General features: G+C 39.8%; 1 protein-coding gene and 1 long non-coding RNA gene across 2 annotated transcripts in view; both read right to left on the bottom strand.

Moving 5' to 3' along the window:
• Nucleotides 1-10,667, bottom strand: part of LOC103022329 (NLR family CARD domain-containing protein 3) — a 97,882-nt gene extending 87,215 nt beyond the window's left edge. Inside the window, exons 1-3 of the mRNA XM_049481932.1 lie at nt 10,594-10,667; nt 9,445-10,497; nt 9,080-9,134 (exon numbers count right to left, since the gene is read on the bottom strand). Of these exons, the coding sequence (XP_049337889.1) occupies nt 9,080-9,134; nt 9,445-10,497; nt 10,594-10,646 (1,161 nt within the window). The 5' untranslated portion in view covers nt 10,647-10,667. The remainder of the gene's footprint in view (nt 1-9,079; nt 9,135-9,444; nt 10,498-10,593) is intronic.
• Nucleotides 10,668-13,610: 2,943 nt separating this feature from the next.
• Nucleotides 13,611-16,342, bottom strand: LOC125803757 (uncharacterized). Its single transcript, XR_007440132.1, has 4 exons — nt 16,178-16,342; nt 14,748-14,808; nt 13,792-13,869; nt 13,611-13,695 (listed from the first exon to the last, which is right to left on the bottom strand). It is a non-coding gene; the product is annotated as an uncharacterized LOC125803757 (long non-coding RNA).
• Nucleotides 16,343-26,524: the final 10,182 nt, after the last annotated feature.

Genomic DNA, 26,524 nt, shown 5'->3' with positions numbered 1-26,524 from the left:
GGTAGAATCGCCAGACTAGAGGGACAAATGTGATTCAGCTGACCAAATTCTGAGTTGGGTAGAGCCCTAATGTTTTATTTTAGAAAACAAATGCCACAAACTATATTTAATAAGAAAATTCAGCGGAGCTTGAGAAAACCCAACCAGAGCCCTAATGTTTTGCACTGTAAATTTTTTTAAGTTGCATTAGTGGTTGTTATTCACAAGACTTAATTCTAATGAAAGACAGCAGGCGGAGACTCGACCAAAGTGCAACCCTCATAAAAACATAAAATCATGTGAATCCACATCTGAACCAGATACCTGATTAAAACCATGTTGGCCTGGCTAGATAGAGAAAATTTCTGTGTTTGCTATGGTATTTATATCAATTCTGTAGGTTGATTTGAACCTGCGTTTTAAAGTTGCCAGGAATTAGCTAACAGCAGGCCACGACAACACTAACTGTTTTTCTGAGCTGGATTACTCACTGATAGTTGTTTACAGTGATGTTAAACCCTGTGTTCATTAGGGGCTATCCAAAGTAATCCCATACCACTGATGAACTCTTTAGGGGTTAAAGGGAAATCACTATTGTGATTCACTTATTTCTGCCTTTTTCTTTACTGTATGTGTTTGTGTGTGAGATTACAATCATACAATATAAGAGAAATAAAAAATAATTAACACTGATATATAAACCCTCCGTCTCCCCCTATACACACACACACCTTTACATTTTAATGAAGGAATTATGCCTTAAAACAGAACATCATTTCAGAAGAAATCATTATTATAATTTGTAAATTTGGGTTTAAATTGAAGGGAATCTCAGTTTGAGTGTAGCCGAAATTCAGAACGAGAATAAAAACAACAGTGTCCAAATTAAAAAGACTGTCAGAACAAAACAAAAAAAAAAGACAGACAGAATGAACAATCAAATAAGATACTCAAATATAATGCAATAAAACAATACAACATTAACTTTTGAACAAAAAATTGATCCAGTGAACAACTACATATTACACATCTAGTATAGATAACACAGTGAACTGTCTACTTTATGATCAGTGTCCTCAGCAGGAGCTACTTCAGACTGCATTCACTTTAAATAAAATACAACCATAAACCATTTGACAAAGAATGACCAGAAGAAATAGTTAGATGAGCTAAAACAGTTACAGAGCTAGAATTATTAAAAAGTAAACATAAATAATGCCCATACTGACTCTGTCCTCCAATCAATAGACACTATATTTGTCCATGCCACGTAAATACTGTCTGATCTGCATCTAATCTTAGTTTCATTATAAATACTGATCTGAACATGTTATAAAGTTCTGGTCCTGGTTTCTCAGACCGTTTCGAGCAGCTCTTTCCTGTTTCAACAGACTGTGGCTGTGACCAAAATGGCTCCCTACTCCCTCATTAGTGTTGCGCTATGTAGGGAGATACTAATAAGTTCACTAATTAGTGGTAAAACGGGAGTGAATTCGGACACTAACTCATCATTATCATGCGCCAGCACCGGTCGCATAAACACACACAGGTGAGAGAGGGGCTGAACCGTGTTTAAAACTCCATAAACACACTGAACTGAGCTCTGACTTAAAGTTAGTGAAGCTCTGAGCTGATCATTAAGTTATTTATCTGCTTGTTATTTTTACGCTGTTTAGAAGATGATCCTCATATTACTGAACTACATGAAAAAAACCTTAAAAATAGCAGCGTACACCGGCTCGCACTGTTGCCAGATTGGGTGGTTTCATGCCAAATGTCGAATTGTGTCTGAAATTGTCTGGAGGAAACGCTGTGATTTGACAGGTGAACAAAACTACCAAGTGTAAAGAGTTGGGAAATTTAACTCATCGGTGTTGCAGTTAGATATCTAACCCTGCAGAGACAGAGCTTTTAGTCCTGCTGATGGAAAGGGTACTCATCAGTTTTATAGTTAGATATCTAACCCTGCAGAGACAGAGCTTTTAGTCCTGCTGATGGAAAGGGTACTCATCAGTTTTATAGTTAGATATCTAACCCTGCCGAGACAGAGCTTTTAGTCCTGCTGATGGAAAGGGTACTCATCAGTGTTATAGTTAGATATCTAACCCTGCAGAGACAGAGCTTTTAGTCCTGATGATGGAAATTTGAAGCTGTGTTTATGTTCGGTATTATATGTGAGTAAGTTATTTCTTTCTTTCATTGCTTGCAAGATTGTTCTTATGTACTGTTTTTACGTTTTTGTTTCGTGTGTCCAATGATACAAGGCACAAAACACATAATACAAATATGCAGATAAACTCATTTAAATATATTTTTTGTAATCAGTGATATTTAAGATATTTATGGTATTTTAGTTAAGATCATGTTGGAATAAACCCTGTAATATTGTTAATATGACGAACATCAGCTGTTTGGGTGGTTTTCTCTGTAATTTTGTGGATTTAAAAAACACGTTTTACTCTGTAAATTGGTTTTATCTGAATCCCACTGTAACAATCTGGCAACCCTGGTGACTCGCTGTCCGCTCCGTTTCTTCGGCTGTCTGTTGCTTAGTTGCGAGACCCGCAAAGCATTCTGGGACACATTCAGCTCGCTTAGTAAGCAGCGAAGTTTACTATAAATCATGATGCATTATGGGAGTTTGTAGTGCCCTCAAAATCACGTTCGAATCCCCCCTTATGATTCGGACACTCAAAGAAAAATGGCTGACATACTCAATAGTGCCCTAACTAGTAAATAGGGAGCCATTTCGGTCACAGCCTGTGTTTCTCACTCTGCTTTTGTTTAATTTCATTTTTTATATTTTGTATTTAAAAATCAACAATACTTACTCCCAACCTAATCTCAACCAAAGAGGATTTTTAATTTCTGGAAATTGAAATTTTATCTGTAAACATATTTGTTTTCTTAAAACTTAAAAAAGCACAAAATTGTACAACTTATAGTAAAAATATAATTTTTGCACATTCATACAGTAACTGTGATTTGTCATAACATAATGACAGGGAGATCATCAATAAATCAGTGTAAAACAGTAAAATAGAAAAAATACTCACTTAGCTCTTCTGGACACGTTGACTACCGGCATCAACCTCAGAAGACATTCCTCTGACCCACCATATTTCCTCTGGTCAAAGTCGTCCAGCTTCTCTTCTGAATTCAGCAACACAAACGCCACAGCCGACCACTGATCAGGAGAGAGCTTAACTCCACTGAGACCCCTGGAACCTCCTCTGTTCAGGTTTGTTTGGACTTCCTGCACTAGGGAATGATCATTCAGTTCATTCAGACAGTGGAACAGACTGATAGTTTTCTCTGGAGAGGGATTCTCCCTGATCTTCTGCTTGATGTGCTTTACTACTTCCTCTTTGCTGTGAGAGATGTTCTCTGTCTGTATCAGAAGACCTCGTAAGAGAAACTGATTGGACTCCAGTGAGAGACCCAGAAGGAATCGGAGGAAAAGGTCCAGGTGTCCGTTCTCACTCTGTAAGGCCTTGTCCACTGCGCTCTTCAGGAAGTTAGACATTGTTTCCTTTTTGGAGAAATCAAATAATCCACTGTGTTTCTGCTGCAGCACATTTCTGTTGTTGGAGATGAAGGACAGAAATGCATATAAAGCAGCCAGAAACTCCTGAACACTCAGATGCACAAAGCTGAAAACCTTCCCCAGTTGCAGCCCAAACTCCTGTCTGAAGATCTGGGTGCACACTCCTGAGTACACGGACACTTCTCTGACATCAATGCCGCACTCTCTCAGATCTTCCTCATAGAAGATCAGGTTTCCTTTCTCCAGCTGTTGGAAAGCCAGTTTTCCCAGAGCCAGTATAATCTTTTTACTCTGGTCAAGATCAACATCACTTTTTCTTTGGTACTTCTGGCTGCGGTGTTTGATCTGAAAGATAAGGAAGTGTGTGAACATTTGAGTCAGAGTCTTGGGGATCTCTCCTCCCTCTGCTTCACCCAACATCCTCTCTAGAACAGTGGCTGAGATCCAGCAGAAGACTGGGATGTGGCACATGATGTAGAGGCTTCTGGAGGACTTCATGTGTGTAATGATTCTTTCAGCAAGGCTCTGATCACTGATCCTTTTCCTGAAGTATTCCTCTTTCTGAGGGTCACTGAACCCTCGTACCTCTGTTACCTGGTCAATACAGTCAGGAGGAATCTGATTGGCTGCAGCTGGTCGAGTAGTTATCCATAGGAGAGCAGAGGGAAGCAGGTTCCCCTGGATGAGGTTTGTCAACAGAACATCCACTGAGGCTGATTGTGTTACATCAGATACTCTCTTATTGTTTTGGAAATCTAGAGGAAGTCGACATTCATCCAGACCATCAAAGATGAACATGACTTTGTAACGATGATAGTCTTCTGGTTTTAATTCTTTTGTCTCTTTGAAAAATTGATGAAGAAGATCCACCAGACTGAGTGTTTCAGATTTTATCAGATTCAGCTCTCTAAAAGGAAGTGGAAATATGAAGAGAACATCCTGATTGGCTTCTTCTTCAGCCCAGTCCAGAATGAACTTCTGCACAGAGACTGTTTTTCCAATTCCAGCAACTCCTTTAGTCAGCACAGTTCTGATGGACGGGTCTTTAAAGAGGTCGTTACATTTGATGGGTGTCTCCTGTGTTGCTGGTCTCCTGGATGCTGCTTCAATCTGTCTGACCTCATGTTCATTATTGACCTCACCACTCCCTCCCTCTGTGATGTACAGCTCTGTGTAGATCTCATTCAGAAGGGTGGAGGTTCCAGGACATGAGATTCCTTCATTGATTTTTAGAGAAATTTCCTTCAGAGTAGATTTCAGTTTTTGGTGACACAATGGAGCCAGTTCTAATAAAAAGAGAAAAGGTTATATTATGAAACACTATTTATTTTTAAATTGTAGATTGCATCTAAAACTAGTTCACAAGACCACTTTCCTCAGGCTTTGCAAGAATGGTAGCAGAATACTGTATTTGCACTACTGTTATACGGGTTCTATTTATACTGTCTTTCCATCTCAATCACTATCAATATTGCACTATTGTCTTACGACTTACGTATGTTTAGTGTGTCTTGTTGTATTGTACATTTAGTGTCTCCCATTCTTTTATATTATATATATATCAGTGGCGGATGCTGGTCTTTCAAGGAGGGGAAGCTCAATTTCGGCCTGCATCTTAACATATGTAGTTTTATTTATACGTAAATTCTACTCTCCCTGAGATGTTTTTTTTTTTGTAAATAAAAGGCATTATTTTCAAGTTTTCACTACACAACAAAAAGGTACCCATTCTTTACATTGAACAATTACATAAAAAACGACGCTATGACATGAAAAAACATAAAATGATCAGTAAAAAAAACATTACGCAAAATCTTTAAAGTTGGTAAAGGAAAAAATGCAGGTAAATTTAGTTCCTTTTTAATTTCCTTATATAATCCCTTTATTAATTTAAATTATTTAAATTATTTTAATAATAACACAATACTTACTACTTGCCCCTGTTCATTTATGTCCTGAGATTCATCAAGAGGAATGGCCATCAGTACATTTTATTTGTTACAGCACTTCCAGTCAGCCAGCTCACTTCATCACACCAGAACAGCTGAAAAGACCTGTTACTTTTCCCCACCCTTTACACCAAATTAATCTGAGCAGTTGATCTGCCCTGCTGTTTAACTCTAAGTTTTTCTTCGTAAGGAAGACTATCAAATGGATTTTTACACAAAAAGATCGCTGATTCGCTTATTTTGCTGTCAATCAAAAAGGGACTCCGCCTCAGACAGATCATCCAATCATCACGAAGAAGCTGAGCGTCCGGGCCGGCCGAGGCCAGCCCACTGCCCCATAGACCCCCAGAGACGCTGAGCGTCCGATGGGCGGGACAAAGCCCAGCATTTATCAAATGAATCGTCTCGTTTCGCCGCGCGCTTTGCTACGCTATTGAGCTCTGTGGACGCTCAGCGTCCGCACTGTTTAAGCAGCGCTGCGGGAATGAGTGAGAGGAAAGCCGCGGCGTTACCAGTGATAAGAAGAAGCTGATTCTGAACTAAGTTCAGCGCGGTGTAGCGCATATTTAATCAGTGACATGTACACACAATAGTATATATTTAATCACTTATTTTTTTTTTTACATTTTAGGGGAAGCTGAGCTTCCCTTGCAGTCTTAGAGCAATCGCCACTGATATATATTGTACACATAGTGTCTCCCATTCTCCTTTATTATATCTATTATCTGTACTTGCTGTAAAATTTGGGAAGGAGAGTAACGTAATTTCCTGTACATATGCAGTATTGACAATAAAACTACTTGACTTGAGAAGCACATTGATGCCATTTATTATCATATTTTATTATATTGCTATCAATATTGAAGAGATTTTTAAGGACTGCTGCTTTAATGTACACATAATATATCCATGAGGTTAGGACTGGAAGATTAATCAAATTAATTTGCTAAATGTATTACTGTTTAAATGCAAATTTAAAATGAGATAATGGTGATAGTACATAATTGCCTATAGAAGCTTTGAGAGGGAATCTCAGTTTGCTTCTGTAAAGATGCCTGTAAAGATCTTTTTTATTTGACAGTGATCTACATATTTTACATTTTTCATTAATTGAAATGCAAGGAGGTTTTTGTATTGTGTTCAATTTATAGAGCTGCTAACTATTTAAATAATATTATTAATAAAAACAGCAATTTTTTTATTAAAAATATTGCTTATATTGGCGTTGTTATATAAGAAATGAAACAATCTAAATAATTATCATATAGTTAAAGAATATCAAGATTATTATTTTTTACAATATCGCCCAGCCCTATATAACCCTCATGTCTTACTGGTCAGCAGTGTGTTAGCGAGGTCTGTCTGGTTCATGTTCTTCAGGACGTGCAGTGTGATCTTCAGCGCTCCCTCTCTGACAGCGCTCTGATCCTCTTCATCCTCCTCCTCTCTCCCAGAGCATGCTGGGTAATCCAGACTCTTCAGGATCTTCTCAAACCTCTTCAGCTGCTTCTTTACCAGAGAGATGACTTTCTGCTCCAGCTCCTGATTAAACACATGGTTTAGAACCAGGACCTGTTAGTCAGATCTGAGACTTTTTATAGTATTGGATCGAAAATGATGATAGTTAAGACTAATTATTATGTGATAATATTTACCAGTTACTTGATCTAATAAAAACACCAGATAAAATGTAAGAGTTTCAGAGAAAACAATTATGACTTTTACTTTACTTACATATGAAGTAAATTATTTATCTGCAATTTATTAAAAACACTATATTAATTGTAAATCATGAAATACTACGTAGTCTTATAGCTTAATATTTAAATGGTAGGACATTATTTAATGTTTAAAGTTGTTTAATTACACTGTATGGAGAAGCTGAAGAAGTTAAACTAAACAACACTGTAAAAAACTGTCTGGAGAAAATAAAACAGTTTATTTCTGTCCTAAAATAACAAAGCTGCTCTAAACAGAGCCATCAAGTGCAGTGAAAATGTAATTTTCCTAACAATTTGGGATTTAAAAAGTTGTGTGAACAAATCAGTACACCCTATGAAAACCTTTGTCTTTCAAACTTTGAGCTTTATTAACAATCTTGAGAGATTGAGTTTAAATAAATAAACAAACACTTTTAAATATAAGTTGTAAAATATAATGCATAAAAATGTTAATTTCTAGTGAGGGAAATGTTAGGACATCCCCACATTTAAAACTACTTAAAACATGTAAATTAGAATGAGGTGCAGCACATTAGCTGCAAATTATTAGACCACTGTTAGAGAGGATGTTGCAGCTCAAACTCCTGTCTGAAGATCTGGGTGCACACTCCTGAGTACACGGACACTTCTCTTACATCAATTGCGCACTCTCTCAGATCTTCCTCATAGAAGATCAAGTTTCCTTTCTCCAGCTGTTGGAAAGTCCGTTTGCTAAATGTAATTACTGTTTAAATGTAAATTTAAAATGAGATAATGGTGATTGTACATAATTGCCAATAGAAGCTTTGAGAGGGAATCTCAGTTTGCTTCTGTAAAGATGCCTGTAAAGATCTTTTTTATTTGACAGTGATCTACATATTTTACATTTTTCATTCATTGAAATGCAAGGAGGTTTTTGTACTGTGTTCAATTTCTAGAGCTGCTAACTATTTATAAATAATAATATTAATAAAAACCTCAGATATAAGTTTTGTTTAGTTTGATTTTAACTGGAAAATGAGTGGATCACCATAGCCAGATCCAAAGAGCTCCCTAATCCTTCAGAAAGAAGCATGTAGATCCAGATGAGTCTGGAAAGGGGTTCTGAAAGATCTCAAAGCAATTACAAATCATAAATAAAAAGTGAAGACCATTTAAATGAGCTGTTAACATGGCCAGGTTACATCGTTCAACAATTATAGCCCAAGAGCAGATCACAAGATAAATAAAGAAGCCTACAATTATTATAAAGTATCATCACAGGACCTACAGGTAGTTCTGCCCGTAGCTGATGTCAAGGTACAGCATCTACCATCAGAAAGAGCCTGCAAGTTTGATTTTCATGAAACAAAGTGTAGTAAAAAAAAGGTCATGGTGGTGGAAATTTCATGGTTTAGCGCTGCTTTATTGCAAAAGGGCCTGGCAAGTTCTGCATCGCCAATGCACTATGAATTCTTCAGCGTATCAAAGGGTTCAATATCTCAAAATATTCCAATAAATCCACCAAGAAATGGCTCAAAAAAGATTCTGGAATAGTTCTGGAATAGGTGAATGAAAGAAAGAAACCCTTTTAAAAAACACACAGCTGAAAGAATTCTGCATGGAGGAGTGGGTAAAACGTCTCACCGGTGATGTTACAGACGGGTAGATTTTAGCTTATAGAAAATTTCTAATTAGTTATTTTAGTCAAACATCAGCTATTAGAGCACAAGGTGTCCTAACTTTTTATATCAGGAAATGTATAATTTTGTTTGTTACAATTTATGTGTAAAAGTAATTTCTTTTTTTATTTGTTTTGTTGGTTTAGTTATGTAAGTTCCATCTCTCAATTTTATTCATACATTAATTTTTTTTCACATAGATATAATACTAGTTACAGTTAAAGCTCACTCACACACACGCACCTTGAGTATGACCTCCATATTCCTTCTGCTAGTGTCTGATGCCTTCTGCTTGACTCTGTTGGTAAATATAACAGTGTTTAAAAGTAGAAATTGCAAACATGGACATGATTAACTGCTGTGTAGGAAAAGTGCTACAGTCAGCCGACGAATCATTTCACTCCTTAAGAAAAAGTCATGACACAATCTAATCAAACATTTGTGCCACAGTTGTTCTGCCAGCTTGATATCAAAATTGATAAAGGCAGAATTTATGATGACTGGCACCTTCTAAAATAGGCATTTATAAATGTTTATGAATGTGAATCGGTTGTCATGAAGTGTTTATGTAGATTTCATTTATTATTCTTAACAGTGAGTATCTTTACCTCAGTTCAGGAGAACAGTCCTCCTTTCTGAAGTTTAGTGGAGGGTTCATTGACCGGTCACTCTTCATGGACACACAGCTGGGTTCAGGAGAGCAGTCCTCCTTTCTGAGGGATGGTTGAGGTTCTATTGACCGGTCACTCTTCATGGACACACAGCTGGGTTCAGGGGAACAGTCCTCCTTTCTGAAGTTTAATGGAATGTCCATTGACTGATCACTCTTCATGGACACACAGCTGGGTTCAGGAGAACAGTCCTCCTCTCTTAAGTTTAATGGAACGTCTATTGACTGGTCACTCTTCATGGACACACAGCTGGGTTCAGGAGAACAGTCCTCCTTTCTGAAGTTTAGTGGATGGTCTATTGACTGGTCACTCTTCATGGACACACAGCTGGGTTCAGGAGAGCAGTCCTCCTTTCTGAGGGATGGTGGAGGTTCTATTGACCGGTCACTCTTCATGGACACACAGCTGGGTTCAGGAGAACAGTCCTCCTCTCTTAAGTTTAATGGAATGTCTATTGACTGGTCACTCTTAATAGACACACAGCTGGGTTCAGGAGAACAGTCCTCCTTTCTGAAGTTTAATGGAATGTCCATTGACTGATCACTCTTCATGGACACACAGCTGGGTTCAGGAGAACAGTCCTCCTTTCTGAAGTTTAGTGGATGGTCTATTGACTGGTCACTCTTCATGGACACACAGCTGGGTTCAGGAGAGCAGTCCTCCTTTCTGAGGGATGGTGGAGGTTCTATTGACCGGTCACTCTTCATGGACACACAGCTGGGTTCAGGAGAACAGTCCTCCTCTCTTAAGTTTAATGGAATGTCTATTGACTGGTCACTCTTAATAGACACACAGCTGGGTTCAGGAGAACAGTCCTCCTTTCTGAAGTTTAATGGAATGTCCATTGACTGATCACTCTTCATGGACACACAGCTGGGTTCAGGAGAACAGTCCTCCTTTCTGAAGTTTAGTGGATGGTCTATTGACCGGTCACTCTTCATGGACACACAGCTGGGTTCAGGAGAGTCAGATCTCTTACCCTGAAACAGTCTAACACACAACCAGCATCAGACATCATACACAACCTCTCCAGCACGATGGTGTGAGAACACACTCACTTTACACCCAATCATATTATTCTCTCACCTCTCAGCTTCCTGTGTGTCCTGTTCCACAGAGACACTCATTTTGGGGCTCATCTCCTCCTTCAGATTACACCCGATACTATAAACACACACAGTTTACATCTTTATTTTGGAATACAATTTATTATACAAACAGCAAAAAAAACAGCAAAAGAGCACCAGAGTCAGCTGATGCATCATTTCACCCATTAGAAAAAGTCACAATCTAACCAAACATTTGTGTTACCTGACATTTGTTGTTCTTCCAGCTTGATATCAAAATTGATAAATGCAGCATTTATGACGGCTGATGCGTTCTAGAATAGGCATTTATAAATGTTTATGTATGTTTGTGTCAACTGTCATGAAGCGGTTATGTAGGTGTTATGTATTCTTTTTAGATGCGTCTCACAGTAGTGTTATGAACTATCTTTACCTCAGTTCAGGACAAGATTTCTCCTTTCTTAAGTTACATTACATTACATTTGGCAGACGCTTTTGTCCAAAGCGACTTACAATAGTCAAGTACAAAAGTCATAAAAGTTAAAGGTAAAACATCTTTGGATAGGGATTAAATGAGGTCAAAGGGAAATAATAGGATAGAGGAGTGAAGGAGGGGAAGAAGGAAATGGGGTTAGAAGTAGTTAGTGTGTTAGAGGTGTTAGGAGAGTAAGTGCTCTTTGAAGAGCTCTGTCTTCAGGAGTTTATTAAAGATAGTGAGAGATTCTCTTGATCTGGTAGTAGAAGGTAGTTAGTTAGAGGTGTTAGGAGAGTAGGTGCTCTTTGAAGAGCTCTGTCTTCAGGAGTTTATTAAAGATAGTGAGAGATTCTCCTGATCTGGTAGTAGAAGGTAGTTTGTTCCACCATTGGGGAACTCTGTATGAGAACAGTCTGGATTGCTTTGTGTGAATGTTTGTTTGGCAAAGCGAGGCGACGTTCATTGGAGGAGCGCAGCGGCCGGGAGGTAGCGTAAGCCTTCAGGAGTGAATGCAGGTAGGAAGGAGCTGTTCTGTCATCACCTTGTAGGCGATTGTAAGAGCTTTGAATTTGATGCGAGCATCAACTGGTAGCCAATGGAGCTCAATGAGCAGCGGGGTGACATGAGCCCGTTTTGGTTGGTTGAAGATCAGACGTGCTGCTGCGTTCTGGATCATCTGGAGTGGTTTTACTACACAGGCCGGGAGGCCAGTTAGCAGGGCATTGCAGTAGTCGAGGCGTGAGATGACAACTGCTTGCACCAGGAGTTGGGTGGCCTGTTGCGTCAGGAACATTCTAATTTTTCGGATGTTATAGAGCGCAAAGCGGCAGGATCGAGCAACTAAGGCCACATGGTGCGTGAAGGAGAGTTGGTCATCAACCATAACACCCAGGTTCCTAGCAACCTTTGTCGGTGAGAGAGAGTCGATGCTTATAGAGAGGTTGTGTTGAAAAGATGGTTTTGCTGGTATGACCAGAAGTTCAGTCTTTGAGAGATTTAATTGAAGGTGATGCTCCTTGATCCAAGAGGATATGTCAGAGAGACACTGCGATATCCGTGCCGAGATTGAGTGATCTTCAGGTGAGAATGACGGGTATAGCTGGGTGTCATCAGCAAAGCAATGGTAGGAAAATCCGTGTGAGCGGATAACCTGACCAAGAGAGGCGGTGTATATGGAGAAGAGAAGGAGTCCCAGTACCGAACCTTGGGGAACCCCAGTGAATAGGGAGTGGGCTGAGGACAGCTGTCCTTGCCACGACACCTTGAACGAGCGCCCAGTGAGGTATGATCTGAACCATGACAGCACATTGTCTGAGATCCCCATGTTTGAGAATATAGTTAGGAGGAAGTCATGGTTGACTGTGTCAAAGGTGGCCGAGAGGTCCAGCAGAATGAGCACTGAGGACTGACCTGCAGCTCTGGCAGTTTTCATCGCTTCAGTCACAAACAACAGAGCCGTCTCGGTAGAGTGTCCTTTTTTGAACCCAGATTGGTTCTGGTCCAGAAGGTCATTCTGGGAGAGGAAGCCAGAGACCTGATTTTAAACTGCTCTCTCGAGTGTTTTAGAGAGAAAGGGTAGTAGTGAGACCGGTCTGTAGTTGTCAACCTGGGTGGGGTTGAGAGAAGGCTTTTTAAGCAGTGGTGTGACCTGTGCTTGTTTGAAAGCAGTCGGGAATACACCAGAAGTTAAAGAGGCATTGATCTTGTGAGTGATAGCCGGAATGATTGCAGGTGCAATGGTTTGCAGTAGGTTTGAAGAAATTGGGTCAAGCGGACACGTAGTAGGACGGCTACGTGTTAGGAGAGCCAGTGTCTCGTTCTCAGTGAGAGGAGTGAACGAGGAGAAAGCGACGCCTTCAGTGGAGGGACACCGGGCAGTAGAGGATGCAGTAGGACTGCTACATTGTGCATCAGTAAACTGGTTGCTGAGGGCAGCGACTTTCCCAGTAAAGAATGAGGCAAGTGTTTCAGCTGTAAGGCATGTAGGCGGAGGAGGAGGCGGAGGGTTGAGTAGTGATTTAAATGTAGCAAATATTTTCCGGGAGTCTGTGAGAGAGCAGAATTTATTGTGATAAAATTCAGCTTTAGCAGTAGTGAGGTTGGCTGAAAAAGAAGCCAGGAGCAGTTGGTAATTTTTTAGGTCTGGTGGTTTCACCATTGACTCTTCACTCTTCATGGACACACAGCTGGGTTCAGGAGAGTCTGCTCTCTCTCTCTGAATCTCACTAAAATACACACATGATAAATGATAAATAAAGTCATAAATACAGTTAATTATATTTATATTATTGAGCTTAAACTGTATAAATAATAGGATTCACTGCTTCATTCAGGTAAAGTTTGGGATGGACAGTATTAAATACTGATTAACTACATGTAAAATTATGAAACACATAAAACATGAAATACAGTTTGTATTTTCTTTGTTTATTTTAAAGCTGTCAGACACTTCAATCCCTTCAACCATTCACTCTTCCAGATCACCAAACAGCATCTTTTCAAATCTTTCTACAGTCACATCATCCTTACCTGAGATCAGGTGAACTGTTATACTTTCTGAAGATTATTATTCTGCTCACTGACCGATCACTCTTCATGGACACACAGCTGGGTTCAGGAGAGTCAGATCTCTTACCCTGAAACAGTCTAAAACACAACCAGCATCAGACACCATCTACAACCTCTCCAGCACGATGGTGTGAGAACACACTCACTTTACACCCAATCACATTATTCTCTCACCTCTCAGCTTCCTGTGTGTCCTGTTCCCCAGAGACACTCATTCTGGAGCTCAACTTCTCCTTCAGATTACACCTAATACTGTAAACACACACAGCTTACATCTTTATTTAGGAATACAATTTAATATACACCATTAAAAGACCCAAATCTTTTAAAAATGCAAAAAATCATCCTACAGTACACAATCATGCCAGTTCACAACAGTTCATAATCAACAGGTAAACAAATTATTGCAGATACAGAACAGTAGTTGAACAGTTGTTTGGATCAAACCTTTGAGAAGCCAAGTATCTGTAAACCTCTAATAGCCAACAGCCAATCAATGAGAATGACAGTGTTTGTACTCCACTGTTAAAGTCACGCTCACGTTGACACTTGGATCTTTTATGATATGCTCACTGATACTCACTGATCACACAGATCATTCAGGTCTGGCCAGTCAGACCAGGCTTCTGGCTTTTGTCTAAAGTCTAAAAAACTGGGCTCAGTCACCATCCCCTTCAGCAAGGATTATTTTTTTCCCCTTACATTACTTTTACTTTTATACTAGTATAAGTAAGTTTCCTTTCATTTCATTTCCTTTCCTTTTCTTTCATTTCCTTTCATAAAATAAAATATAATATAAAATAATATATATAAAATAATGTGATTCAAAGTTTGAACGCTAGGTGTCACATAAACCCAATCTAAACGCTCCTCATCTCCTTTCCTTCCTTCATTATTCCTGCATTAATGGTTCTGAACTTTTGGGAGAACATGGCAACTCTAAAGACACGGAAAAAAGACAGTGAATGCAGAAAATTTCACGTTGGGAAAAGTACTTTTTTAATGAAGGAGTATAATATTAACAGACATTATGAAACGAAACATCAATGTAAAATTCTTAGTTTATACAACACTGTCAAAGATAAACCAGACCAGAAAAGTTTGGACTGTTTACCTGAGCAACTGCTTACCAAAGTCTTCACCTCAGTTTATCTTCTGACTGTGCTGCACAAGAACATCTCAGTTCTTCTTCTTTATTATAAAACAAGAATGAGGACAATGTTAAATAAATGAAACAATGTACAATGAGCTTATGTATTATAAACTACTGAACTACCGAGTGGACTAGTGGACTACTGAGTGGAATAGTGGACTACTGAGTGGAATAGTGGACTACTGAGTGGAATAGTGGACTACTGAGTGTACTAGTGAACTAGTGGACTACCGGCTGGACTACCAAGTGTACTAATGGATTACTGAGTGGACTACTGAGTGTACTAGTGAACTGGTGGACTACCGGCTGGACTACTGAGTGTACTAATGGATTACTGAGTGGACTACTGAGTGGACTAGTGAAATACTGAGTGGACTAGTGAACTAGTGGACTATCGGCTGGACTACTGAGTGTACTAATGGATTACTGAGTGGACTACTGAGTGTACTAGTGAACTGGTGGACTACCGGCTGGACTACTGAGTGTACTAATGGATTACTGAGTGGACTACTGAGTGGACTAGTGAAATACTGAGTGGACTAGTGAACTAGTGGACTACCGGCTGGACTACTGAGTGTACTAATGGATTACTGAGTGCACTACTGAGTGGACTAGTGAAATACTGAGTGGACTAGTGAACTAGTGGACTACTGGCTGGACTACTGAGTGTACTAATGGATTACTGAGTGCACTACTGAGTGGACTAGTGAAATACTGAGTGGATTAGTGGAATACCGATTAGACTAACTAACTGTCTACTGAGTGGACTACTGAATCCCATTTAGACCTTTTTGAAAATGTGTGTTTTAACCATCCTATATTTTTCTTGCATTATATTTTAATGTCTTCTACTTTTACTAAATAAAAATAAAGTCAGAATAACGTGAATGACAAATACTCTTTTTCATTTCGAGCATATGATCGATTAATTAAGTATATTTTAGACATGTTACAGCCGGGCCTGTGTACAGTGCAGAGACTTTATTTAAATACATTTTTACAACATGTACATATTTCATAAAACCATTAAAAACATTGTTTCAGGAGTTGACACCCAAAGTTTATGATGCAGCAAATTGAATATTTCAGTTGAAATGGTTGTAGATGTATTAGAAAATCCGCTAATTTGGAGCAATATTAAAAAAACATCAAAATGCCTAAACAGGGTTGGGTTAAATTCCACAGTGTGGAGAACAATGATCTCTCTCAGCACAGACACGGACGGACTAAATGAAGTTCTCTGTTCCCTGTTTGCAGCCAGTCTTCATGCCTAGTCTTAAAGTACCGTTAGATCTATGTGGAGTTCACACTTATTATTCTTTTTGTCCAGTTGTGTCTACATGGTTTATCTGAAACACTTTTTATATTCAGACAGTAAATTATAGTAGTTAAAGCTTCAGTATTTACCTCTGTGCTTTTTATCCAAACGTTCTTCTCCTTCTTCTCTCATCTACACAGACGCTGCTGAAGTTTTACTTTCTGCTTTCACGTTAAACGAGTGTGGTGGTGCTGATGTTTGTGAGATATTGCTGAGAGATGGGTGCAGACCATAGTTTTGGACATTACACGGAATGTGCGGCATGCATGTGCGTAGGAAACGGGGTGGGGGGGGGGGCTGGGCTCCATGTCCCACCCAGTATTAGAAACAGATGGATTTGTCCCCCCTAAAAATGATATTGTTTCGCTCAGCTCAGCTGTACTATTTATGAGGAGACAGACCGGACCAATCACAGAGCCGGTTCAGGAATTAAGTTCCGCCTCTCAGGAGAAACAATCAGCTTGCTGTTTTTGCAGCGCGCGGTGGTATCTGTGTGTTGGTGGGGGGAGCCCCTCCCTCGCTGTGAGATTTAGCAGCGGGACCGGGGTGCAGCAGCAGTTGATTTTAAGATATGGACAGTGGCGTGCACAGACATTTTGGGGGGCAAGTGCTCAGGGGGGAAAAGGGCACTTTTTAGCGCACGTGGAACACTTCATTATAAAAAAAAACGTTATCTATCATTGATTTGAGTGGCTAGTTTATCTGGTGACCAGTCGGCTAAAGATGCTTAGTAGTTTGGTGCTGTACGAGACATTTTACTGCACAACAAAATGATTTCGTGTTGGACTTAGAGGGCAAACGGTAGGATTTTACTTGATGTGTATGTTACCTGGCTGGTGGGACACGGGGGAGAAGAAGCCTATCTGTTGCCGTGCGCACTGTGCTGAAGACTCGCTGAACTGAACTGCTGCTGCAGCGCATCTAGGGCCCTATTTTAACGATCTATAGAGCACTAGTTAATTGCGCTTTGCGCAGCTGGATTTAGGGGCGTGTCCTGGTATCTTGAGGACCAATCATTGTGTCTGTATCCATCCCCTTTAAGAGGCAGCTGCGCTCTGTCTTCTGTTCATTCCTATTTTAAGAGCGCATAAACTGACTGCGCGTCACGCTGTTCAAATAAGGGAAGCGGCTGAAATAAGGGAAGAGTAAAGTTATTTTATTCTTTATTCTGTTTATTGTTTATGTAAAAACTGGGTTTGCAACATTGAATATTAATCAATCAATCAACCATCATTTACACTGGAGGGGGACCCTCATTTACAATGCCACTGAGCAATTACAGTTTAAAAGGGATTAAAAATATTTTTTTTTAAATTAGAAAGAAAAACTGACATTTACTATAGACAATTAAAATATATATGTAAAAAAGGAAAAATAGGACAGGATAAAAGATCATAAAAATTGATAAATAATAAATAAAGAATTTATATCTTATGAAGAAAAAAGTAATAGTAGTTAATATAAAGTAAAATGATAAGAATGATAAAAAATGATAAAATTTGTATGAATAAACGAAGAACATGGGAATCATGGGAAAAAATATATAAATGTATATATATATATTTTTTTTTCAATATAATTTGATCAATAAAATATTTAAAATAATTAAAATAAATTCAAAAATAAATAATATAAAATATAAACGTCTTAAAAAACTAATTTAAAACAATCACAGGCTTTCTGAAAAGTTTCAGTTTCAGTTAGTATCAGTTTCAAATCATTGACACAGCTCATCAAAACCTCAACCTATCCTTTATATTTGACAATATTTGATTAACTTTACAGGTCCGGCAAAAAAGAGAGAGAGAGAGAGGCGCAGCGCATTTTGCCTGATTTCTATTGATTAATTATGCGCAAATATATTGAGTTTATACCATGTATTTTACTACACTTGATACGACCTTATTTATTAAAAGACTTTAAGAAAACAGAGGTAATCCCGCACCGCGCGTGCTGCCGAACCCGCTACGCGCTGCCGAACCCGCTATGCGCGCCTGCAGTCTTTTTTGAGCTCTGGACCAGATTTTCGTTAATGAATGAATATATTTCATATTTTAATAAATTTGCCCTGGTGATAAGAAACGAACACTAACATATAGCTTTATATTTCTGTGTATTTTAAAAGTTTTAAGTTTTATATAACTGACGGACAGCCCCAGAGGCCAGGGTGACAATGTGCTTTATTTTTCAGATATATAAAAAATAATAATAATAAAAGTGAATTTTTTGTTAAATAATAGCGAAGTGAAATAAAACAAAATATGTTTAGTCGTTTTGTCCATTATGTTTATTTTTTATTTCTAAAACTCCAGCATTTTTGTGAGAATAAGCATCTGTTTAAATTCTCAAACAGCAGAATCCCTGTGTCTGCTGAAATTAAGTTACAGTTATTAAGTCTGCGTACTGAACATAAATATAAGTCCTTATAACTGTCATGCAGATTTTTAAGTATATTTTATTTTTATAGTTAATTCCTGAAGGCTCTGGATAAGGTTTTTTTTTTTACTGTGGTAAGGAAGTGATGGTATGGGGTATTTTGGGGCGCAGGGCGCAGGGTGATCGTGATTCAGTTTTTGGTGCGCGACTGACCATTGAATTTCGATGTCCTTTTACAGGATCAACCGCGCAACGCATTTTTTCGCCGCCAAGATAGAAACACGACAGAAATTTACCTGAACACACGTCATTTCCAGACCACCACGCCCATCAGCGTTAATATATTCCAGAAGTCCATTGCTATTTTAAGGACACGTGCGCAAGGCGTAAAAATAGACTGTTGACGGGGTGTACGATGGCAAGGCGCCACGCTACACGCCTTGCGCAGGGTGTACAATAAGGCCCAAAGTGTCTCAGTGCGGGTAAAGTGACAGTGTTTGTAAACAGTATTTTGTCCTTGTGTGTCAGTGCAGTTTTGTTAGGTGGAGTTTAAGAGTCTTACAGCTTCCGGAATGAAGCTGTTTCTCAGTCTTGTCATTTTGCACTTGATGCTCCGCAGCCTCCGGCCTGAGGGGAGCGGGACAAAAAGTGCGTGTGCTGGGTGGATGGGATCCTTCCTGAGGCAGGTGGCCCTTTTCCTGCATCTGGAGGTGTAGATGTCCGTGGTGCTTGGGGAGCCGACTCCAACAATCCTCTGTGCAGCCTTCACCACCCTCTGCAGAGCTTTTCTGACTGCAGCAGAGCAGCTTCCAATGCCACACATTGATGCTGGAGCACACAACGCTCTCCACCACACATCTGTAGAAGGAGGTGAGGACTGCACTCCCGAGTCCAGCTCGTCTCAGCCTCCTGAGGAAGTAGAGCCGCTGATGTGCCTTCCTGACCAGAGTGGAAGTGTTGTTGCTCCAGGTGAGGTTGCTACACAGGCGCACACCCAAGTACCTGTAGCTGTCAACCACTTCCACCGTAGATTCTCCAATGTGCAGAGGGAATTGGGCATGATGGCCCCTTCTGAAGTCCACAATCATCTCCTTCATCTTCTTTACATTGATGCAGAGGTTGTTCTCTCTGCACCAATCCTCCAGGTGTTCCACCTCCTGCCTGTAGCTGAACTCATCTCTGTTCGTGATGCATCCAACCACTGCCGTTTCGTCCGCAAACTTCACAATATGACAGCCTGGATGGAGAGGTGAGCAGTCATATGTGAGCAGTGTGAACAGGAGGGGGCTCAGCACACAGCCCTGAGGGGAGCCAGTGCTGAGGATTATGGAGGGGGAGGAGATGTTGTGAATCCTCACATACTGCGGCCTGTTGGTCAGGAAGTCTAGGACCCAGTTGCACAGGGAAGAGCTCAGTCTGCTCCAGGTGGGTGAGGGCAGTGTGGACCACGGAGGAAACGGCATCCTCTGTGGATCGGTTCTTCCTGTATGCATACTGGTGTGGATCCACAGTGACGTTGATGGTGGCTTTGATGTGGGTCTGAACCACTCTTTCAAAGCACTTTGTGACTATCGGAGTGAGGGCTACTGGCCGCTAGTCATTCAGACTTGTCACTGCAGAGCTCTTGGGGACTGGGATGATGGTGCTGGTCTTCAGGCAAGTGGGGACAGCTGCCTGAATGTGGGACGCGTTGAAAATGTCCGCCAGGACGTCCGAGAGCTGGTCTGCTCTTAGCACCCGTCCGGGGATGTTGTCCGGGCCAGTAGCTTTCCGGGGGTTGATCCTCCTCAGCATCCTCCTTACTTCTGCTGTTGTCACGCTGAGGGGCTCCCCTCCTGATGAGTGTGGGAGTCTGGTGCTGGAGGGGGTGTCAGGATTCTTAAAGCAGGCGTAACGTTAGCTTTGTGCAACGTTAGATTTGTAGTCCGTGATGCACTTGATGCCCCTCCACATGCTCTGTGGATCCTGGGAGGAAAAGTGTCCCTGGATTTTCTGAGCATATGCAGTCTCCAGACCTGAAGGCAGCACCCTGGCTTTCAGCAGAGAATGCACCTCTGCGTTCAGCCAGGGCTTCTGGTTCGGGTAGCAAGTCACAGTGTTGGTGGTAGTGACATCCTCCACACACTTGCTGATGTACCCAAAAAAAGCAGATGTGTATTCCTCCAGATCCAGCTCCCCCTCACACTCAGCAGCATCCCTGACGACCTGCCATTCTGTGCAGCCGAAGCAGTCCTGCAGCACAGCGTTGTCACTGGGCCACACAGTGATGGTCTTTTGTGTGGGTTTGGAGCGTCACAAGCTGATGTTGTCATAAAGCTCCTTCAACACGTTGTTAGCATTAGCATCCGGTGCTATGTAAACAGCAATCACGAACACCGCCGAAAACTCACGAGGCAGATAGTGAGGGCGACACTTCACAGTCAGCTGTTCTGTCGCCTTGGAGCAGTGGCTGTTTACCAACACGCAGTTTGTGCACCAACCTTTGTTTATGTAGACGCACAAACCGCCCCCCTCTGGGCTTTCCCGGGTAGCTGGCTGCGATCCGCTCGGAAGAGCTGCCGGCCGACGAGCTGCAAGGCTGTGTCCAGCATGGTGTGGTTTAGCCAGGTTTCCGTGAGACAAATCACAGCGCAGTTCCTAATCTCCTCAGAAACACTCATCCTCAGCCGCAGCAGGTCCAGCTTGTTATCCAAAGAGCGGACGTTAGACAGGAAAAGCGACGGAATCGGGGGTCGGTTAGCATTAGCCTTTAGCCTGGCTAGCACACCAGCACGTTTCCCTCTCTTCTGATGCTGCTCGCACAGCCTCCTCCTCCTACCCTTTGTCTGCAGTGATCCGCCGGAGCGCGGAGGAGCTGTGGCTCGCCCAGCGTAGCTCAGATATTATTGTCCATAGTTGCTGTTTTACTGACCAAACTGTCCTTAATCCTCAAAAGTTCGGTTCTGCTATAACTCACACGTGTGAGGCGTGTGAAGTTAGGTTCAGAACCGACGTAAAAACAGCTCAAAATAGGGTGTTCGCTAGGAGCGTGAGAAGCCGCTGCACTACTGCGCGCCGCCATCTTACAAAATACCTCACTACACAAACACACAGGAGAACCTTCCATATTGGGGCTGAAATTAATTACTATTTTAGTAGTCAACTAATCTGGACATTCTTTTTTTTTGATTAGTCGATTAGTCACAATAATTTTTTGTCATTCCCCTTTATATGTACTTCCTACTGGTGAGGCTTCTGATCAAATGCATGTTTTACTGCACATTGACTGTTTAACGTTTATGGCCCTTGACCACTTGTGCAGTACACTTTGCAAGTTTGACACACATACACACACACAACCTAATGGCTTCAACAGAAGAAAATACACCTTCTGGAGAGTCCTGACCTCAACCCAATTGATGACCTCAGGAGAGCGATTCACACCAGATATCCCAAGAATATTGCTGAACTGAAACAGTTTTGTGAAGGTTAACATGCATTTTCCACCCTGCATGGTGAATGTTACCATGTTGTGTTCAATAAAACCATGCAAACATCAAAAAACATTTAACGACCAATTTATGAAGAAATCCAAGTAATTCCAAAGGGTTCACATACCTTTTCTTGCAACTGTGTGTATATATAACTGTATATACAGTCATATGAAAAAGTTTGGGCACCCCTATTAATCTTAATCATTTTTAGTTGTAAATATTTGGGTGTTTGGAACAGCCATTTCAGTTTGATATATCTAATAACTGATGGACACAGTAATATTTCAGGATTTAAATGAGGTTTATTGTACTAACAGAAAATGTGCAATATGCATTAAACCAAAATTTTACCGGTGCAAAGGTATGGGCACCCTTATTATTTTATTGATTTGACAAATAACAGACCGTCAGCTCCGCTCCGCCCCGCTCTGCAGTCTGTGACCGCGAGGCAGCCCTCAGGGGTGGGGTTATTTAAATGAGTAGGCTGTCTCAACTGTCTTTCTCCCTCCTCTGGTCTCTACTGCGCAGACTCCGGTTTCAGGATCACCAACATGGAGGAGGATTTTGGCTTCATTTTCATTGAATGAATGGGAACGGAGACACAACGTCCATCTTTTTTACAGTCTCTGGTTGTTCCAAACTCCTTTATTTGTTATGCAAATCTGAAGAGTAAGAGATAACATAAAACACTCTTTGGCTCGTTTTTTCCACTTCAACTGAACACTCTCGCGGCTATAAACTCTTTGGCTTGATTTATCCTCCACAACTGAACACTCGCTCCTGTTTTTAAAAATCATTGATGGTGGAATTGTTTAATTTGATTAAAAATGTTAAATACATAAGTAATATAAGCAGTGTTGGGCACGTTACTTTGAAAAAGTAATTAGTTATAGTTACTCGTTACTTCTCCAAAAAAGTAACTGAGTTACTAAGGGAGTTACTCCACTATAAAAGTAATTAGTTACCAGAAAAGTAACTATCGCGTTACTTTTTATTATTCGCCCGTCAAAAAAAGGAAATCAATTATGCATTTACTATTATTATTAGAAAAATAACAAAAAATAACAAACGAAAATAAACCCAAAATGTTGACAAAAATATAATCTAACGAATTTCAAAAAAATAAAACGAAATTCTCCACACAACCAAAGAAAATTACTAAAACTTGTAATACTGAAAAAAGCGGAAAAACGCGTCTGGGGATGAAATTTAACAAACCAAGCCACACTCAAAAGAAATATGTATATATAAAACAAAATAATGGACAAAAACAACAATTTAATGCCCGTTAAAATGGTATTAATATAACAGCTTCACCAAAAGAGAATAGAGCTTAGATCGTGCCCAAAAAATCCGACCCAGCCGGAGCCCGTGCACATTCTGCCCAAGCCCGAACCATAAACTGTCATTATGAGCCTGACCCGATCCGCCCCATAAACTGTCTGTTTTCGGGCTGATTGAATGAGCGAAATATAATCAGAATTATGTTAATTAACACTGTAACATAGAAGCATAGAACTATTATTTAATTTAAATGATTTTTAAGAACAGCTACACACAATGCTGCAAGTCAAACGCGGAGGCGTTCACGTGCACCCAGAGCTACGTGATTACAGTTTTCATTTTTATTATAGTTTAATTTTATTTTGTTTTTATTTTTTCTGTTCATTTTAGGGTGGGCTTGCTAGCGCGAGCTCTTTACACAAGAACTAACGGACCACGAGTGCCGCGCGCTCGGCACAACAACTCCCGCTGTACAACTCCGCTGTACAACAGCGCTTATAAATAAATTAAACACAAAAATGAGGGTATTCTATCAGTAATTTCAGTTCGTTTTAGTTAGTTTTATAAACACAAAATACAGTTCGAGATAGTTATGTTTTTCCTTTTAATTACCGTTTTTATTAGATTCAGTTAACACAAATGTTTTTCACTTTCAATTTTCGCTATTTCGTTCGCTTTAGTGAACAATAATAATTGGTTACTTAGCAACATTGTGATTATCACACCAGAGCTTTATATAAAATAAAAATAGGAGCCTGATTTCGGGTCGGTCCTCAGGTCAGGTGGGATTCGGGCAGAGAATCTAAGCTCTAAAATAGAAAGCAGCAGCACCACAAAAACCGGAGCCGCTAAAAAGAGCTTAACGTCCTTAATTCGGAACTTGGGCTGTCCACGGCAATCACTGAATTGATTAGAGCACGCAAATCGTCACAATTGTGCCTCACTTCACCACGCCAAACCACAGGCACAGCGGCCAGAAGCTCAGTTCACCGGACAGAGGAGGGGTTAACCAGGGCAAAGCGAAAATAAAAAAAAAAGTTCATAGAGCTGCTAAAGTAACGTGCAGTAACGGGGTGTCGGAAATGGTAACGGCGTTATAGTTACAGTCATAGTAATTAGTTAGATTACTCGTTACTGAAAAAAAGTAACGGCGTTAGTAACGCCGTTAGTTTTAACGCCGTTACTCCCAACACTGAATATAAGGTATAATTAAATTAAAATTAAACATGTTTAACAGCATTAAACACGGAACAGATCTTTCAAATCTATAAACAGTACCATTGTTTAAAGTGTAATATTGATCATTATTAGAAGAGCAATAATTATTAGTAATATTATTTTAGGGATTAAGAATAACAATCACACCATATGCTGCCATAATAAACTAATAAAAAGTGCAGCGTCACTGTGTGTTCAGAATGAGAATGTTATCAATATAGTGTAGCGAGCGCAGGGGGTGGGGTCTGTTATCCTGCGTGTGCTTCTGCTGTATGCCTGTGGTGGGCACCACTCTGAATCTACCATCCGGTAGATTCTTAGCCAGTTTAGTGACCTTAGGGCTGTTTTCACTGTATGCTGCCTTGGGTTTAACTCTCCATGCTCTTATAAGAGCAATAAGTGAGCGGTTCCCTGTTAAATAAACAGAGCTTTTGATTGACCTCGTCTCCTGAGTCAAAAGGCTTCCTCGCGATCGCTACAACGATCGCTACAATAGTTACCAAAAAGCATCCTAGAGGTTAATAATGGTTAACCTTACAATAAATATAGTTACTATGGACATCTAAACAGCCACAGTAATAATAAACAGTTGAATGTGTTTTCACAGATGTTCTTTATGTAAAAAGACAAGATGTAACAAGAGGAACTGTATAGTAGTGTTCTAGCACGGACCGGTTAGAATGTGACACGCTGCACTGTGCTGTACTAAAGCTGAATGGAAACAAGCTGTTATTAAAGAGTTCTAAACTCCCTTATTTGTTATGCTAGTCTTAAGAGTAAGAAAAAACATAAAACACTCCTTGGCTCGTTTTTTCCACCACAACTGAACACTCTCGCGGCTATAAACTCTTTGGCTTGATTTATCCTCCACAACGGAACACTCTTTTTGCTGTTTTTAACAATCATTGATGGTGGAATTGTTTAATTTGTATAAATTGCTGAATAAATAAGTAATATAAGGTATAATTAAATTAAAATTAAACATATTTAACATCATTAAACATTGAACAGATTTTTCAAGTAAATAAACAGTACCATCGTTTAGAGTGTAATATTAATAATTATTTGAACAGCAGTAATTATTAGTAATATTATTTCAGAGATTAAGAATTAAGAATAACAATCACACCACATGATGCCATAGTAAACTAATAAAAAGTGCAGTGTCACTATGTGTTCAATGTTTGTATGTTTCCAATATAGTTACCAAAAAGCATCCTAGAAGTTAATGGGATAATAATGATTAACTTCACAATAAATATAGTTACTATGAACAGCTAAAGAGCCACAGTAATAATAAACACTAATAAAATAAACACTTGTAGTAATTAAATAGGTGCCACAATATTTCAAATTAATTCAGAAAAAAATAGTTTGAAATGACAAATTGTCAACCTCCATGTACTTTTTTTAAATTTACGTTGTTTATTGTTGGTTGAATGTGTTTTCACAGATGTTCTTTATATAAAAATAGAAGATATAACAAGAGAAACTGTATAGTAGTGTTCTAGCACGGACCGATTTGAATGTGACACGCAGCACTGTGCTGTACTGATACTGAATAGAAGCCAGCTGTTATCATACCTGTCAAGTTTTGGACTTAAAAATAAGGGAAATTTTCCGTCACCTGCTTCGAGTCGCCCACCAACCCAACCGAGGTTCAGAATCCCTTATATTTTAAGACAGGTTTACAATAAATCTAAAATAACCACCTGGGAACATTTTACAAACTACAATTAGATTATCAGAATCTGACAGGTCTATCTTTGTTGACACTGAAATGTTGTGGACATTCCTACATATGTAATTCTCATACTACACCCTAAGTAAAACCCTTTTCTAGATATTTACATGAAATCATCAGCTTTTACAAAAATGACATGGACCAGATATATTGCATAAGTAAATATTAGTCCAAAGGGGCCTAAACAATTAATAATTTAATTAATACTTCTTTCTATTGATCAGTCCAGTCCTGTCAGTCAGTTAATTTCAGCCCTCTTCACATTTTCTCTCTCTCCAGATCAACCATCTCTTCTGCCCCTTCTAAATATTAAATTACACCACAATACTCTTAAACTGAAC

The sequence above is a fragment of the Astyanax mexicanus genome, chromosome 8 (assembly GCF_023375975.1).
Source record: "Astyanax mexicanus isolate ESR-SI-001 chromosome 8, AstMex3_surface, whole genome shotgun sequence".
In the NCBI taxonomy this organism is placed as follows: domain Eukaryota; kingdom Metazoa; phylum Chordata; class Actinopteri; order Characiformes; family Acestrorhamphidae; genus Astyanax; species Astyanax mexicanus.
Note: the sequence above shows the minus strand (reverse complement) of the source record. Positions and strands in the feature narration are given on the sequence as shown.